At 31.3% G+C, this 18693-nt stretch overlaps 1 protein-coding gene across 1 annotated transcript in view; it reads left to right on the top strand.

Annotated features, from left to right (window-relative positions):
* Window positions 1–2844: 2844 nt before the first annotated feature.
* The window catches only part of LOC124531376 (zinc finger protein Gfi-1b), a 59414-nt gene continuing 43565 nt past the window's right edge, over window positions 2845–18693 (top strand). The window contains exon 1 of the mRNA XM_047105938.1: window positions 2845–3091. Within this exon, the coding sequence (XP_046961894.1) occupies window positions 2959–3091 (133 nt within the window). The 5' untranslated portion in view covers window positions 2845–2958. The remainder of the gene's footprint in view (window positions 3092–18693) is intronic.

Below are 18693 nucleotides of genomic sequence, written 5' to 3' on the forward strand. Positions count from 1 at the left end.
TAATGCAAATTTAAGACTTATGTCGTTTTCATATGGATACCATCGTCGGAAAAAAATAAAAAAAAAATGGGACCCCACGGGAAGCACTACCTTTCAAACAAAAAAGAAATTATCAAAATCGGTCCACCCAGTGAAAAGTTATGAGGTAACAAACATAAAAAAAAAAAAAAAAAATACAGACGAATTGATAACCTCCTACTTTTGGAAGTCGGTTGAAAATAAGCTTCAAATATATGAAAAAAAAGATAAATAAGACATATACATTACTTAGTACAAGATTATATTGATAGAAAAAGGAGTCTTCGTATTTGCAGAGCTAGTTTTTTATTGATTTATTGACTACTAGGCAGGATATATGCATGAGATTAATTGTTGATTTGTAAAACAGTAACTATTGATTCTCTTGCCGGTTCTTCTCGTTAATATCTACTTTCCAAACCGGTGGTAGCTTTAAATTGAATTTAAAAGTTTTATATGATGAATCAAAAGTGCTTTTATGAACCTACTTGAATTAATAATATTTTGAATATCGTTAAGATACAATAATAATTATAACCTATACAATAAAAATCTGCCCCATGTCTATCTTTTATCTGAATTGGAAAAGCTTAGTGGAATTAGCTGATAATTTTTGTAGCCCAGAAATCACTAACATATATATATTTATATTAAAATAAATAATATATTTATATTTATATCTTATTACTGTAATTGATGCTGTAGTGCATGAGTTGCAAGTAAAGAAAAAAACTAAATTTGTTTGCTATTAAAATAATGTATTTTGCTACACATGTATTAGTATACATTAGACTATGTAAGTAATGGAATTGGGTTCGCAATAAGACTTCTCCCGACTAGAGTCCATTCAGATGAGTCGCTGTAGAAATCAATCAGAACAATTTGATCCTCATCAGACCATGATTATTTATATGCACTCACTGTAGAGCTTCCAGGCTAAAGCTGACATAAGCACGTGGTTACTACTTCTGGACTAATTGACGTTGAATTAAGTTGATTTTATTTTTATTAATTTTATTGTTCACTAGATACCTACTAAAATAAATAATAAAAAACAATCGTAAACTTAATAATTCTAGTCCAGATTTGAACCAAAGTCTTTTTAGTGAGATACTTAGATACTGTGTATTCACTGAACCTAAATCACGGTTACCATTATTCTTCATTTAACTTAACTTTTAAAGACGGTTATTTATTAAATCTAAAGGCAACGTTAAATAAGCGCATTTAAATATAGATCACTTTTTATCCCTATAAAAGTAAACAGATAATAAAAAGAATCTTACCCGAACTAAGCTAAAGGTACAAGTTCGTATAACAATATAGTAATGTAATATTATGTAAAATTTCTACTTAAAATATTTAAAATCATAATAAAAGGTATGAGAGCTAGCAACAATTTTGAGAAATAGTTTTAAGACACCACGATTACATACATTATATTTTATATTTTTATTTTATACGATTATATTTTCTCTTCTCATTGAACTTCACTGATTGAGGATGCGCCCAGTTTGACTGCCATATTGCAATTGTGCAGTTGCACCCAATTACGTAAGGATCTTCTATCGAATTTGGATATTATTATAATTAATTGACCTAAAGGTCACTTGCAAATTAAGTATACATTTCTTGTAAGAAATATTTTGCCATTGCTAACTCCATGCCAAATACTTTAAATTATTATTATTAAGAATATATATATTTTGAGTCCCTACCAACTACTACCTCACCTAACCCTACCAATTCTATAGTTTAAAAAATTGAACGTCTAATGTCAAAATACCAATTATTTTATTTTTCTCCTAAGCATAGAGTGCTATCACCAAACCAGAATGAACAAAAGTGTAGATTTTGACATGAAGTTTATACTCAAAATCTTAAAAAAAATTATAGTTAAAATATTTTTTATAAGATTACAATTTAAAAAGCAATGTTAAAAAGAAAAGATTAGTTTTATAAATTAGCCTTTTTTCAAGTGTACTACTTTATATATGTGCATATGTCATAGCTATATTACTTGAAATTAATAGTCAAATAAAATTAAAATTAAATTGGCTGCCTAGCTTAAGAAAGTTAAGTGTTTGTACTTAATCTTTACTAATATTATAAATGCGAAAGTACCTCTGTCTGTCATTCAATCACGCCTAAACTGAATAGAATTATATAATATATGTATGAAGTAATTTTTTTATATCTAGCTAAAACATTCCCCCCCCCCCCCCATCATTTTCCCCTAAAACACGCAAGTGAAGCCGTGAAACGCAGCTAATATCTATTTCCACGTTTGCTCTTGCATATTAATTTAGTAATACATTTTATCAATTCTTATTCCAAAAGATAAATTGTTATCATACAACATATGAAACGTCACAACATATCAAGTGGTTTTCATTACAATATTATGTATTATTACAATATATTCGCATAATATTTATCTATATCTATACGTCATAAAGCACTTGAAATCTATGTATTCTATTAAAATATTATAATTTTCGCAAGTCGCAAAACATCAGCATCTTTACATCGAACGCAACATAATTAATCACAAATAATTATTTTTAAACGAAAAACACAAAAGCAATTCGAACAAAAACAAAAACCAAACTTGTAAGTTGGAACGAAATTGTTCGCGAGAAAAAATGCATCGTCGTAACAATAAAATCTATCAGGAATGATATTATTGTGTTACCTATACCGAGTGATTGTCACGCGGCATTGAGGGGGGAGTGGGCGGGGCTTATCAGGCCACGCCCACCCGCGTGATAAGGTTGAAATTCATCTCTCCGTATATTGAATCCGGCTCTACAAGGCAAGTGGAGCGCAGTGTGTTAACGCCTTAATACAAAACAGTGGGCCGCGTAGCTCGCACGTCCGCGCTAAGTAAAGTCGAGTGATTGTTATGAAGCTGACGGTTTATGTTTGAAACTGTTTACGATGGAAGTAAGTGCGATGCCTCCGATGCCTTTGGACTTTTCAATGGTTAGGAATGGTGGAAGTTCGCCGGGTATGCGGGAAGGATCGCCGAGACCGGTGTCAAACAGCGCCTTCAGAGTTGTCACACCGAAAGGTGGGTGATGATTATTTTTTCTTTAGTTTGTAATTGTAAATATTAATTGTTTATAGATTTTTGTCACGACTGTAATCGCTGGCTTTTTTGTTTTTCATGAAGGAATATTTAGAAAACGAATTTTCAAGCTATAACCCTTTTGTTAAAGTCAAATTGTTTTTATTCATTATTGTAAGATAATATTAGTAAGGTAAAGCAATTTGTTTTACTGTATTTACTGTTTGTAAAGTGAAATGATCTTTAGAAGAAGTATTTGAATTTGATATCGAAATGTTTTCAATTTTAAAATAACTGTAAATGTATCTAAGTTTTAAGATAGATCATATTTAGATCAGAAATATTAAAGCCATTTTTTATGTAGCGGATATTTTTTTTTAAATAAGGACTATAACTTGCAAAATTAGTTCAATATTATATTTAGTGTTTTAAAGAGAAGGTAAGGACTTAATCGACTGATCCCATTGCATATAGAATCGTTCTAATAAAGAAGCATTCTTCGATTCGTAGAGCACTAGAATTAATATTATTGAGTGTTATTTATGTGATGATCTTTCTTTCATATCTTGGTCAGTAATTTATAATAATAATATACATAATTTAATTCTATCGTTTAACATAGACTATAAAATATATAAAACAAAGTACTGTTAATTATATTCGTGTCAGTTCTTGATCGGAAATATTTATTATCATATGTGGTGAGTACTTTTGATAACTAATAAACAATTATCACACTTTTATATTGAACTATTTGTCACCCGGCTACGCTTGTGTTTTTTGCGGTTGAACGGTCGTTAGGAATAAAAACCTTACTCTCTTCATAGGTGTTTAAGCTTGATAGCAAATTCCATCAAAATCGGCTCCGTAGCCTAGCTATAAAAGGACATCAGACAAACAGAATTACTTAGCATTTATAATATAAGTAAATATAAAGATTTCTATTGTAAATGTTAAACATAATAATATATTATGTTTCATAATTAGCAATAGCAATAATGCTTTATAAATATAATCGCATAATGTTAATACTACTTAATAATATGTAACAAATCTCTTAAATACTTTTTTTATCGAGGATTTAAGCTATTAATTATACGTAACACGATTATATACGTGATGAGGAATGTGACTTTACTTGGTGGTAAGGTTTTGCGTAGACGTATGATACACCTACCGTCAAAAAGCGAGAATTAGTATTGTTGTGTTCCAAAGTTGGCGGCGCATTGGCAATGCAAGCTGTGCCAATATTTCTGATCACTCACCACCAGAAGGCCCATTTGCTCCGCTTACCTATATCAAAATATTGAACCAATATAATTTATTTCAAATAGATATTTCAAAGTATCAAGATTGTCAATGTTTGAAAATAAGAAAAATACGTTGAGTTACTTTAAGTCTTTTTAATAACTATTGCAGGTTTGTATTGACTGTTTCAAGAAGACAAAAAATTAAATGTAAATTGAGACCACTGTCCGTTGACATAATAGTTCATGATCTTTCTTTCACTTACATTAAACACATGCAGGTTTCCTCACAATGTTTTGATTCATTTCCGAGCTCGAGATGAATAAAATAAACACATATTAAGCACATGAAAATTCAGTGCTTACTTTCTTTGAATTTTTATTTTAGTATTTTTTGTACAGAAAATTTCAACCCCAATTAAAACATCAACCGTCATTTCTTTCAAACTAAGTTAGTCGGAAACTAATTAAAATATATCCTGTTTAATAAATTTGAATATCCTTAAACTATAGTTTGTATTATTAGTATGATAATGTATACTGAAAAATGTATAAAGCCGTTCAGGCTTATATACCTGAAATTTTAAATACAACTGTAACCTTTTTGCTAATAAACGAACGAATAACAAATATGTTTTTAATCTGTAATACATGTTTTATCTGCTTTCTTTATAACATGACAGATCATTAGCGCTTTTTGAAAACTCGCGTATTATATCGTATATAATAAAATAAATTGAAAGCCGACTCACGTAAAAGTATATAGATTTTTTTTTGATTAAATGTCATACGTGTTAGAAATTATGTAAAGCTTAGCCTCCGCTTGATTTAAAGTGTTGACACAAAAAAAACTCATTGATTTTATAAGTCGCTAAGTAATAATAATAATGTTATCAATAAAAACCATTAAAGCATAATTTTCAACATCGTAAAAGTAGAGCTAATCGGTAAGAACAAATTCCAAAATAACGGCAGAATAAGATCATATAATATCATAAGGCGATATGCGAGTTTGAATGTTATAATTATAGTATTTAAAGGATATAAGTATCAAAATTGAATATCATTTATATATAATACCGTTTTTTAAATTTCACGAATGACATTCGGTTTTAGTTTTTATAAAAAAGTACTAGGTACTAACCAATAATCAATTTCACAACAATATACACAATTATACAGTGACTTTATTTTATTAAAAGATTGAGTTGGTGGTAGGTCTTAATGCGTATATGTCCAAACATTCCTACACAAGTAGGTACCACCCACTTTTTATATATTCTACCGCTAGGGATGGTTTGTTTATTGTCATGCTTGGTGGTATCTTGGATACGGTTGAAAGTTCTTGTGGCCTCAATCTTAATGGATAGTGATGACCGCTTACTTCATATGACCAACGGTACCCTCTCCGTCTTTCAGCGGGCGCCACGGGATCGCTTACGCATGCTACCGTGACAAAGTCCATATGACCGGCCAACTGTCAAAGTTACGGAAAACACTTTCAATTAAAAAATAATCGCAGTATTAAAGGTAATATGCGCATATTTAAACATGTTACTAGTAACTGAATTAAAGCTGCATTAGCGTCGTAGCGATGTATAACACATATTTGATTATTAAGTAAAATAATCAAATATGTTTTACACATCGCTACGACATAAATAAAACGACATAAATAAAACAACCGATGATCATAAGACATAAATAAAACGATTTCATAAAATAATTTATAAATCATTCTTAAAAATCACGGCAAATAAATTTGTATTATTAATATACAAAATAATATTTTGTTAAATTAAAAAGCGAAAATGTAATTACTATAAATTAAAAAAAAAACATTAAGTTAACACGAATATTTTTATATAATTAATCAGAGCCTGATAAACATAATTATTTAAAAATAGAATTAACCACATTCGAAATTCGATATTTAAAATTAAAACCTAGTATTATTTAAAGATTTCAAATCCACGAACAATTTTACTGATTGCACATTAACGAACTAGGAACGAACGCCATTACGTTCCAGCTCAATTGTGATTGGTCAAAGGCTTCCTACAAAGGAGATACTGATGTTGAGCTCAAGTTAAAAATTAATTTACAATTTCCTGATAGTCATAGCTTTATTGTAATAATGGCTATTGGATACGAGAAGCTAGTTTAATACCAGACGGTATTTTTGAAATAGCTAACATCGTTCTCGCCTTAACGAACTTCACAGCACCATAATATAATACAATAAATGTATAATAAATATGAGACAACATCACATACATAACTCTGATCCCAATGTATGTAGCTAAAGCACTTGTGTTCTGGAGAATCAGGAGTACTTGTACCACAAACACCCAGACCCAAGACAACATAGAAAACTAATGATAATCTACATTCCGGCCGGGATCAAACCCGGGACCTCGGAGCGGCCACTCGACCATGGAGGTCGTCATAATTCATAAAGTATAATAATTAATGAAGTAATTTTTGACTAAAATCGGTAATGATACAACTTAACGGTTTATTTCAATATCATATCGATAAAAGGTATCGCTGTAATAATAAGGAAAATATCGCTTTTGCAGTAATGCATTGCGTTAAACTACGTATAAATAATTTGATTTGTGCATATTTTGATTTAAAATAAATATATATAAATGACCGTCGCATAGATGGGTACCACCCACTCGTAATATATTCTACCGCTACGCAGTACATGGGACATAATATCTTAACTACCACGGTTAGTATTGCATTGGCTAAGTAAAGTTAATGATTAATATTTTTTACAAAGATAATGTTTATAAGCGGTGGTAAAAAACTCAAGATCAAACTCCTTTATTAAATATGGAAGCATTATACGCCCTTATTGATAGTCATATAAACACTACCACCGGTTCGAAACAGGAAATAACCAGACCAGAAATGAACCGGCGAAAGAAACTCAGCAGGGTTATTTTTTTTGTCAAACTAGTTGTATACATATTACCACTTACCATTAGGTAGCCTATTTTGCTATCAGCGTGTCTATACGATGAAAAAACCATTGCGTGTTAACAAAATTAAGTACCATTCAAAGGCTATTTTTAATTATTATAATTCATCGCTATTTCTTCAGTCTCATAAAGAAGGCAATTTTTTACATACCAACATTTTTCATCTATAGTGAGATAATGACAATTAGATACCGTTTAAAAACTTATTACCTACTGATGACGGATGCTGGCTTCAATCGCGCAAAATTTATAACCTATAGCACGCAAAGTGTCAACCCCAATTATATACCCTCGAGGGGTGAATTAATAAAATTACCCTATGCTCTTCCTCGGGAATCAAACTATCTCCATGTGAAATTTCGTCTAAATCGGTTCAGCGGTTTAAACGAAAAGAGGTAACAGACATATATTAGCTAAGATAAGAGGTATGTAGGTACAAAGAAGACAAACTTGGTAAAGATTTTATTAAGAATGTTGATAAAAGTTACCAACATTCATCGAAAGGAATAATAACTCGCATACAATAGAAAGATAATTAATACAACCGACTTCCACCCCCTCATTCCCTTACCCCTCAAATAAGTGTAATAATTATTTATCACACACTATTTAAATAAACCATTGTTACAATTATACTTTCGTAACACAAGATTCCATGTAGCTCTATAGCTTATCATCGAACTTAATATTATAAAGTAGTAAGTCTTCTTATAGTTTCAAACAAAACCTGCTTTTTAATACTAGGCAATTTTAAATCGAACGTAGGTAGCTGTCGATCCAGTCGTTTACGAATATTGGAGAAACTATAATAAATTTACACATACTGTGCTCTGAAGATTAGCGACTGTATATATAGATAACTAATTTATAAATAAATCAGAGTACACAACAGTAACTGCTAATAATAAACGATGGCTTAACTCAATTGTCATAAAGTATTAAAATTTATCAAATAAACAACATACTCATATTTAACGGTTCATCGAGATGACTAAGTTTTACACTTTGCGATATTAACCGTTAAATAGTTTTAGAAAACCTCTCTACTCTTTCTGTATTCTTGTATTCTCTGTTTTTAAAGCTCTGTTGTCGTAATTGGTCAGAAAGTCATAATAAATGAGTGTGCGTTGTTATCGAATTGATTTCATACGAAAATGCACTGTTATATATTCTAATTACCTCGGTCGAAGTCGCTACGGACAGTACTATGTTTTAATAAATATATCTCATATAGTTATAGAAAATAATATATAACTAATTACACGTGCTCGTATGTATGAAAAAATTACAAAATAGGGAAGCGCTTTTAAAACACACACGGCGCTTTTGACACTACTATAATGATGACTAAAAAAGTTCTTTCAAATAAGTATATACAGAAAGACCTTCTATAAAAACAAGCAAATTATTAAAATATATTTTCATATAAAACAATATATGGTATAATAGTAAAACATAATATAAGGGTCTCATTTGGTTTGCTCATTTGCTTACGCGTTTAAACCGATATTTTCTCTGTGGGCGACCTTTCAAACATATGTAATACAGTGACGCAACTATAAGCACACCTACATAGAAACATATTATACAAAGTTTTTTTTCAAGATTGCAATCATCCCCTATCAAGGATTTATCGAATCAAAATAATATCAAACATTGTTACATTCAAAAAAAAAATAGGCGTAAAACAAACTTATAAATAGCTAACTATAAATGCGTATATCGTAGAACCTTCCTTGTGAATTGTTTCTCTATTCTACCAGCCAATCAAAGGTTATTCAAATATATATCTATAGTATTTTCAATGAACAAACGGGCAATGAGCAGTCGTTCTTAATAAATAATAAATCGCAATCACAAGACTGTAATCTGTACAGAAAACAATTAATATTATAAAAGAAACATTCGTAATACCATCGAATATAATACCCCGGGACGAGACATCTGATCCCAGTCATAATCGGATTTGTCTGATCGAACACCGGCTATTATTGAATTTGTCCGTTGTTCCTCTATATTACTGGCTACATTGATTTTTAATACGATTGCATACATATATTACATAGAGACATTACATTCTTAACGAATCATTTAAATGAGCTATTTTTATAAATCGAATGATAAATATTTTTTGAGGATATTTTTTTAAACTAAACTTTTTTGAAATTTGAAATTTTATGAAACATTTATAAGCGAAAAAGATATAAAATAGGTTTTATATCTTTCTCGTGTAGATATTTGAGTATTATTAATAATTTATTTAAGCCCTAGTTCGAATTGTAACATTGTTCACTACAGAAATTAATGTTATTTGCTATTTAATTTTTTAACTTTTCATGGTATTTTCATTGTAGGAAAATATTTTAATTTTTTAGTCGTATGATTGAGATTAGGTTATGTACATATATTTATTAATACTTCATATAGTCTATAAGGCTATAAGGATTATTCAATCAATCAATCACATTGCAATAGGGCTATAAATTTAAAAATTTCACAAGACTTATTTATAAACACTAAAATAAGATTTCTTAACATATAACTGAATGTATTAAAGAAGTCTTTATATATTTCCGGTTACTGTTACAAACGTAACTCGAAATCCGGAGCAAAATTCGCCTTTCCCCATGTATCCTCTGATTTGGGAGCTTCCATCCATCATCAGAATGGAAATCCAATTTCGTATTCGAACTAGGCACCCTAAATGTATTAACGACGACACGCGCCTCTATTATCGGTCTAACCGATTTATTTCTGACATCGCAACTGTGGTAGAAATGTCGAATCGATCGATTGCGTATGTCGAAAGTATTTAATTGGTATGCTGTACGTAACATTAGCTCGATATCATTTTATTTTTCAGTATAAGTATTCGTCAATCATTGTATATATAATTGTGCATGTACATCTATATTAGTTGATATATATATTTTATGGTATAGGATGGCGGACGAGCATATAGGCCGCCTGATGGTAAGTGGTCACCATCACTCATAGACAAGGAAGCTGTAAGAAAAATTAACTAATCTTTACGTCGTCAATGTGCCACCAACCTTGGGAGCTAAGATGTTATGTCTCTCACCCTTCAAACCGGAACACAACAACACTGAGTACCTACTGTTATTTGGCGGTAGAATAACTGATGAGTGGATGGTACCTACCCAGACGGGCTTGCACAAAGCCCTACCACCAAGTAAGATATATATTACTATTAGGTAGGACTTTGCCATATATAGTATTCGGATTTATTACGGGAGAAGTTGCCAGTTTGTGATGGTATCCACCATATCATGATTGTCCTAAAAAGTGTGAACAATATTTACATAGTCGTTTACCGCTGTCTATCCCTATGTGTGCTTAGATCTTTAAAATTACGCAACGGATTTTGATGCGGTTTTTTATTTAATAGACAGAGGGATCGAGAGGAAGGTTTTTGTACAATAGATGGACAATATAGTAAAGAAACACTGATGATTTTAGAAGTTTCTAATGTCATGTCGTTAATTAACAAATTCTATAGTATATTTAGTATCAGTATTGCACCATAAAAGTTTTAGAATAAGTACAATATGTTAGTGTTGCTGAGGATAATGTGCTCTACATTATAAGCTCTACGTGTAAGCATAGAGCAAAATAACAGCAAGCTCTCTCGCGTCTCGCAACACATGCTGTCACAAAACGACACTAAAGTCGCATGTCCTTGGTAACATCCTACATCCGCTTCTCACAGTCAGCGTCCACGCATTAAATCTTAATGCGTAATAAAAATTAAAAGTTTACGGCTGTCAATCACACCGATCTGTAATTGGTTGATATATTAAAGATTTCGTTGAAAACGTCGCGAATGGACCCTTGTAATTTATTTAACGTGAATATTGTGTTAATATTTCATGGTGTTTAATATTCATTATCAATTATTTTACCTCGCTTATGATGTGGCAATTGTTTATGGATTTGATATGTCATTACAAAAATGAAGGTGGATTCAAAAATTAAATACACTTTATACGATATGTATCTACTTAAATTTATTGCCGGTTCGAATTCAAAAATGCATAGAATTTTTTTAAATATTTCTAATTTTTTTATGAAATAATTTAATTGACTATAGAAATTTAGTTTTAAGGTTTTAAGGAAATTTTGAAAATTATTTACATTATTACAATTATAATCAACACATAATAATATAATATACGCATTCATTTTCTATTGAATCTAATCTAATATTATCAAAAAAAAAGAACTTAAAATTTCTTACATGGGAATTATATGTCTTTGCTTTCATCGAGTGATTTTTTATTTATGCTCTGTTCTCAAACGTAATCCTTTCAAAAACTGAAGATACAATTTTCAGTACTAATTCCTTCACTCAAAGCATCTCGCTCTGATTACGCTCGCGACGATGAGAAGATTCCACCCATTAGGGTAATGGCACACACGTGGCGTAAATCCCTTCGCGCACAAAAGGCGATTTGCTGCCCAAATTCATTATTAATGGGCCCTTTGAAGCCGCGGTCCGGACCAGATGATTAGTTGATTGTGAGGATTTTTAAGAGTCCATGACAAAGCTTGAACCTGCTAATTTTAAAGATGAGTTAAACTTAACCGTAATTAATAATTTAAATTCGGGATAAACATTTAAATGTCTAGAATTTAAAGTTGAAAATGAACTTCTAACTCAGCTGGAAGAAATTACGATAGACGGTTTTACATCACATGAGATTTCTTTGAATCAGTAAAATATTAAATCATGAATCATTACAAACCAATCTAGGAATCATTAAAATGTTCAAAATTAACAGGATTCATCAAAAATGATCACGATATCAATTTACATAGTAGGGAATACAGCACACCGAAAACATAGCATCCATCTAGCCTATGACCCAACAACTCTAAATCTTAACCCTATTAGAATCTTCCTGTCGGCGAATTAGGTTGTGAAATGAGCGGCCGACATCAAACGTCGGCGACTCTCTGACCAATGACTGGAGCGATGTTACAACATGAATCATAACTGCCAATGGAATTGATTGAAATGCTTCTGTTGTCGATGATTGTAGTACTTATTGTTCTATACGTGTTGTAATATGTTTTCATTTCTTTATATATTGGAGCTATCGTAAATTTAAACCAGATATTTTTGTAACTTTTTTACTGAATTGGAATCTGCAATTAAAATAATAGTCAAAAGTATTAACAGATCTAATAAGCTTCGAATAGATTACTTTATCAAGGTTAATGGTGTTTCTTGTTAAAATTATTATAATCGATTTTCTTTAAAGCTTCGCTTCTAGTTAATTGAGAAGATAACGCGTAAAGTATTGATAATGGTGTAGCGTGATGACTTTGACCTCAATTCGCTCAAGCGTTGTCTCACGGGATTTGGTTTCAGAAATGATTTTATTATAGCACCACTTGTGTTTCTGACCTTAACAATAGATGTGAGACATGGTTCATAAAATTCAAAGCTAGTGAAACGAATACTCTTAAAGAAAATAAAAACAATTTTTTTTCTCATTTCGATGAATCGGCGAAAAGATCAAAAATCGATTTCCAAATAAATAATGACATCGTACATGATGAAGACTACGAGGTAGGAGAAAATGAAATTGCATTCGAATCGGAGAAAGAGAAGACAACAGTTTCCGTGGTAAGAACAGGCAGACAAACAATTGCGTTCAATTGAAATTCTGCCCTGAGAAAACATTCAATCACGCACAATTAACACCTCTTAACCCGTTCCGCCGTTCGCACGACAATCAGCCGAGCACAATTTAATTGTTTCTAAAACTTTTTTGAAGGTTTTGCCAAATTGGGACAATTCGCAGTGGAGCGGTAAATAGATTTTCAGAATACTGCAGAAAATAAAACATTTAAGACTGAACCTGCTACTGTTACACACAAAGATATATTGCTTCCAATTACTTAGAGGATAACAAAATGTCATAAAAAAATAACATGTATTCAATGTAATAAAAAAATGCTAGGTCGTTTCTCGTTAACAGTAAAATTATCAGCTTCAGTATCTAAAATAATTACCTTTGCAGGCCATTTAATGGATTAATATGATGGCATTGAAATAAAATAACCAAAAAAAAATGTGAGTCATAAAAACCATATTCACACAGAGACATTGATGAACCACGATTTAATTCACAACTAGATCTTAGATCAATTAGAGCAGATGACAAACATTGTGAGTAAGCATGCGTAGGAGGCGTGTCGTGGGAACCTCAGCTAACTCTTGATTAGACGTGGGCTAGACGGATGGATTTTGCCAGAGGATGATTTGAAAAAAACCTTTCGGTTGTTATCAAAGAGAATTGACGTTTTCAATTCACTTCGATAATAACTGTTCGGTGCTTTTTTTGTTCCAAATTAATAATTCAATATTTCAGAAGGCTATTAAAACTGAAATTGTAGATGATAAAATTTTGATAATAGTACTGAATATAGAGCAAATTTTAATTCACAAGAAAGTATAAAATAGTTAAATACGATGAGACTAATATTCGAGTATTTAATATGAAATAGTTAACAATGTACCAGGACCAGAGTCAATATAAAAAATACCTTATGAAGTACAGTATATACCGCAATAGATATATTGGCGTTATAGATATAATAATACTAGTCTGATTAGGTAGAAGAGGAAAGGAAATATAATCAGCGATTGGTGATATTTTATTTTGGTATTTTTTTAAATATGACTGAATTTGTCGTAATTAGCAATGCAATGAGACCATATACTTAGTTGCCAAGCAAGATTATATGGTAAATATTAATTAAGCCCAACAATCAACAACTTCCTCTATTAGCGCGATTGTGTTCACAGAAGAGATTAGGCATGAAACACTAGTATTAATTAAAGCAACATTGTTTAATAAAAATATCGAATATTCCGAAGTCAGGAAGGAGCGACCCGGCTGACCCCGAATGTTTCGCAAATAAAAAGTCTTGTTTGAGAAAATAAAGAGTCAGTGTGTTGACTAAGATAAGAAGATACCTAGTAGACTGCGCGTCACCGAGATAATGAGAACGATCAACGAACACAAGTAACAAAGATTCATGCATTCTTTGCCATTAATGATATACATGCAATAAGAAATTCGAATATTATCTCCAGTATTATCACGTATCATTATTAACATTGGACCAAAGAAAACAGACGAATATTCTCTAAAGAGTTTCATTAATTTCATTTTGAATTTAATGATATTAAATAATACCTAAAAGATTTTCATCCTGGCCTGTTTCATTAAACAATGTTGACAAACAAATAGTCCAAGTTGGTGGTAATGTGTGATCATTTATCAGTAAAGCGATCTTGGCTTCCGTTTGAATTCTCTAGATTGTCATGAGTGGGTCGTTGTAGCCAATTATAATACGCTCCTGTACTGTGACCACCCAGGCTCCGTGTAATGAAACACTTGGATTAACAGATGAAATCTTTAGAGATGCTATCGATGTATTTAATGAACCATCAAATTAATAATTTTACTTTTTATTTATTTTTAAATCTATTCAAATATTTTAATAAAAACAAAACCTACCAATCTTTTTACAAATCCCTTAATTTCCTGAAATATAAAATAACTAAATTTATTTTTTTCCTTCGATAAATGTTATGGAATATTTTTTCCCACTTCATATTTCAAACGAATCGATCAACGATATTAAGTCATAAAATTGTTTTCGTATTAATAAAAATTATACGTCTCCATGACTTTATGCGAAGTTATTTCATCGAACGATTCGATACAGCACTTAACCGTGTCGAAATGATCAAACTATGCACGAGATATGTGTCCTTCGAACTACGTAATAAGTAACAAATTCCTCTGACAAACTAATATGATGATTTACGTTGTCAATTGTAATTCATTTGCTAATAATAATTCAATGAATGAACTCGGCCCCATTGATGGTGATGAACGGCCGATTGTCTCTCAACTAGGAGTAATATTGCTGTGTTCGGTACACTTTGATATTAATAACTGAACTGGCATCACCTTTATTGAAGTTTGACTTTGACACGCGATGTTTTGCTTAAACAAAAACTAATTTAGAGACAGATCTGCTATTAAAGAAATGGACACACAATTGTAATAAATCCTAATATAGTATTTCACTATAGCAACAAATACCACATATGTAAGACGTAAGTCCGTTGCGGTTTTGGAATACTTGTTCTCTATGTTCCAGACCCCCAACATAGAATATCATATTATGGGTCATCGAGCAACTGTATCAATTAATATTAGTGAAGCAGATTATATTTTTTTACTAACCATGATTCATGGATTCGTTTGCATAGCAAAATGTCCTCATATTTTGCACTTATAGTCAAACCAAAGTTATATATTTATATGTAAAGTGTTAATTTGAGTAATAAAAGAGGATTTTGTGGTTGTTTTACATAATTAAATAATCATTTCGTAACCACATTCATCATTGCGTCAATATTATTATTATTTAACAGCCATTCATAAATACGGTAAATAACAGACAAATTATTTAATTCGTATTGGATTAATTAATTTGTTTTTATTATTTCTAAGAACACACACTTCTAATCACTTGGGATTGTGTTTATTTATCAAATTTATTATTATATTATTATCAGACAATCATTAAATGATATGCAGGTATTTTTATACATACGAATGTCTATTTTTTATTCGACACTGTAGGAACAGAAGCTATTGTAAAGTACAATATTATTGTACCTAATATTCTTCTGATAAAATATAGTATGTTTATTGAGCATATTTGCCATGGTTTTATTGTAAGTAGCTTATATAGTGATAGCTATGACACAGTACCAAAACAACACAACAGGCTTACTTGCAAATAACTAAATATGTAGTTATTTAATTTGGTCGTTATGCCCTTATTTGATTGTGTACCCACATACCCCTACTGTGGGACTATTAAGACATCACTAACAGTCACCTGATATGAACGTATTATTAAACACCTCGTGTCTGGTTGAATATGAAAAAATTGCATCCGCTACGATAACAATCGCAATAAAGTCAATCGTAATTGAATGACCGATCACACGATCAGCGGGAGTGGCGTTATTTGAGAGGGCGCCACCGACCCTGGCGCCGTCTGATAGACAGCTAAAGTCTGCCTCTTCACAGGAAACATAGCGCCAAATAGTATCTTGATCATGTAGCGAACACTTATTCCTTGTCAAAGTTTTGACAAGGAACACTATACCAATTTATATTAAAGGCAATTTATATCTGTGTTAAAAGCTGAGAAATCGTTTTCTAAAATTAATATTTTTATGCGGTCCTGAAATAAAATGATTTCCGAATCGTAGATATTTCCTTGTTCTAGTCGATTTTTAAAATTTACTTCGGTTATATTATATACTACTTATTTATTATTATTTTACGCTAATGAAGCAGCTGGTTTATTTATTATGGTTAAATAAACCAAAGCATTCCTTTGACAAAATCTAGAGCTTTTGTTACTGCATTAAACTCAAAACATTACAATACTGTTGGTTTCATTAATTAAAGTAAATTATCTTTATTATAAATATAATAAATGTGAAAGTAACTCTGTCTGTCTGTGCCTCTTTCACAACCAAACCCAATTTGATGAAAATTAGTATGAAGCAAATTTGAACTCCAAGAACGGACATAGGCTATTTTTCTCTGACACATGACAACCGACACCCTAAAATACGAGCGAAACCGCGGGCGACTACTAGTAATGTAATAAGACTTGCATCGCATTATTTATGAGAAGTGAGAACATTCGTGAGAAGTTACTTGGTGGTAGGGCTTTGTGCAAGCCCCTCTGGGTAGGTACCACCCACTCATCAGTTATTCTACCGCCAAATAACAGTACTCAGTATTGTCGTGTTCCGATTTGAAGGGTGAGTGAGCCAGTGTAACTACAGGCACAAGGGACATAACATCTAAGTACCCAAGGTTAGTGGCACATTGACGATTTAAGGATTAGTTAATTCTTACAGCTTCATTGTCTATCGGTGATGGTGACCACTTACCATCAGGTGGCCCATATCGTCCACCAACCTATTTCATAAAATAAAAAGTTTTAACATCTTAATATTAGGATATGTCGCGGCGTACTTTCAATGGATAGTCGGCTTTTGACTCATAACTTTATTGTTTTGGAGTCTTGGCTCTAACGTTACAATACTAAGTGTTGATTAATCTGGTCCTTCTTAGGAATACTATTTATAGATACAATTTCAATTAACCTTTCTCCTACATCGTTCTGATTCCGTCTTTCATTAAGCGTCTTTGTTTACGTTGTAAATTAAACAACTGTTACTATCTTGGTTGTTAAATTCAAATCAGGATATTGTGATTTATATCATGATTCAACTTGGGCTATTGATAAAATTAAATTTCTTGTTGTAATTATTATTGTTTTTAACTAACCATATTTTTGAAAATCTTTTGAATTGTGAGCTATTTTTAAAATTTCAAGTCTGTAACATATGAAAATGTTTGTTTAAAACAATATTATTCCACTTTCGTTCACTATAAAAGACAAAAAGCGTGGAGTAAGTATAGTTTTACGTGCAGTATTCAATAATTGAATAGAAAAAGTGTTACTATTTAACTTTTGGGCGATATTTATATTTACATTTAATTCGATACTGTAATACATCTCTGTACATCTCGGAGGGGCTTTGGAAGAGCTGCCTGGGTAGATAGGTAGCAATACATAGTATTGTTGTGTTCCAGTTTGATGTTTGTGTGTCCGGTGCGAGTGAGGAAGTGTACAAGTACGAGATGCATAACTACTCAGTTCCAGAGATCGGTGGATACAGCACCAACGTCTGTGGACTGTGTTACCACAAACCTTTTTCCCTCAAGCATACCAATTCCATACATAAAATTCTTTATTCAAAAAAAGTATCATTGATCTTTTGTTTTGTCTTGTTGTTGAAAGAGTCTTGAATTAGACAAAATCCGTAACAATAAGAATGATGAGCTATATTTGGGTCTATTGTATTTTAATTTCATCGATAAATGTTAAATATGAATTGATCTGTGTTGAATACAAGTCCCAAATTTATGTAATTTATATTTTCGAACTCAAGATGCATAAATATTGAAGAGGCCTGTTAAATTTAGGGTCTCGGTAGCACGCGACGATTTGGACTTGGCGTAAGTTAACAATGAAAGCGATAATGATATACAAAAGGCTATGTTAATAATTTGACTCGATTAAGGTACTAAATCAAGAATTAACTTTTATCGTGTATCCTTGTCAGTAATGATCACAATATTAAGAGTTATGAAATTAGTTTATTTATGTAACACTTAGTTCCACGGTACACTTTGTAGGTCATTACGCGTCTGGG

The sequence above is a fragment of the Vanessa cardui genome, chromosome 7 (genome assembly GCF_905220365.1).
Source record: "Vanessa cardui chromosome 7, ilVanCard2.1, whole genome shotgun sequence".
Lineage (NCBI taxonomy): Eukaryota > Metazoa > Arthropoda > Insecta > Lepidoptera > Nymphalidae > Vanessa > Vanessa cardui.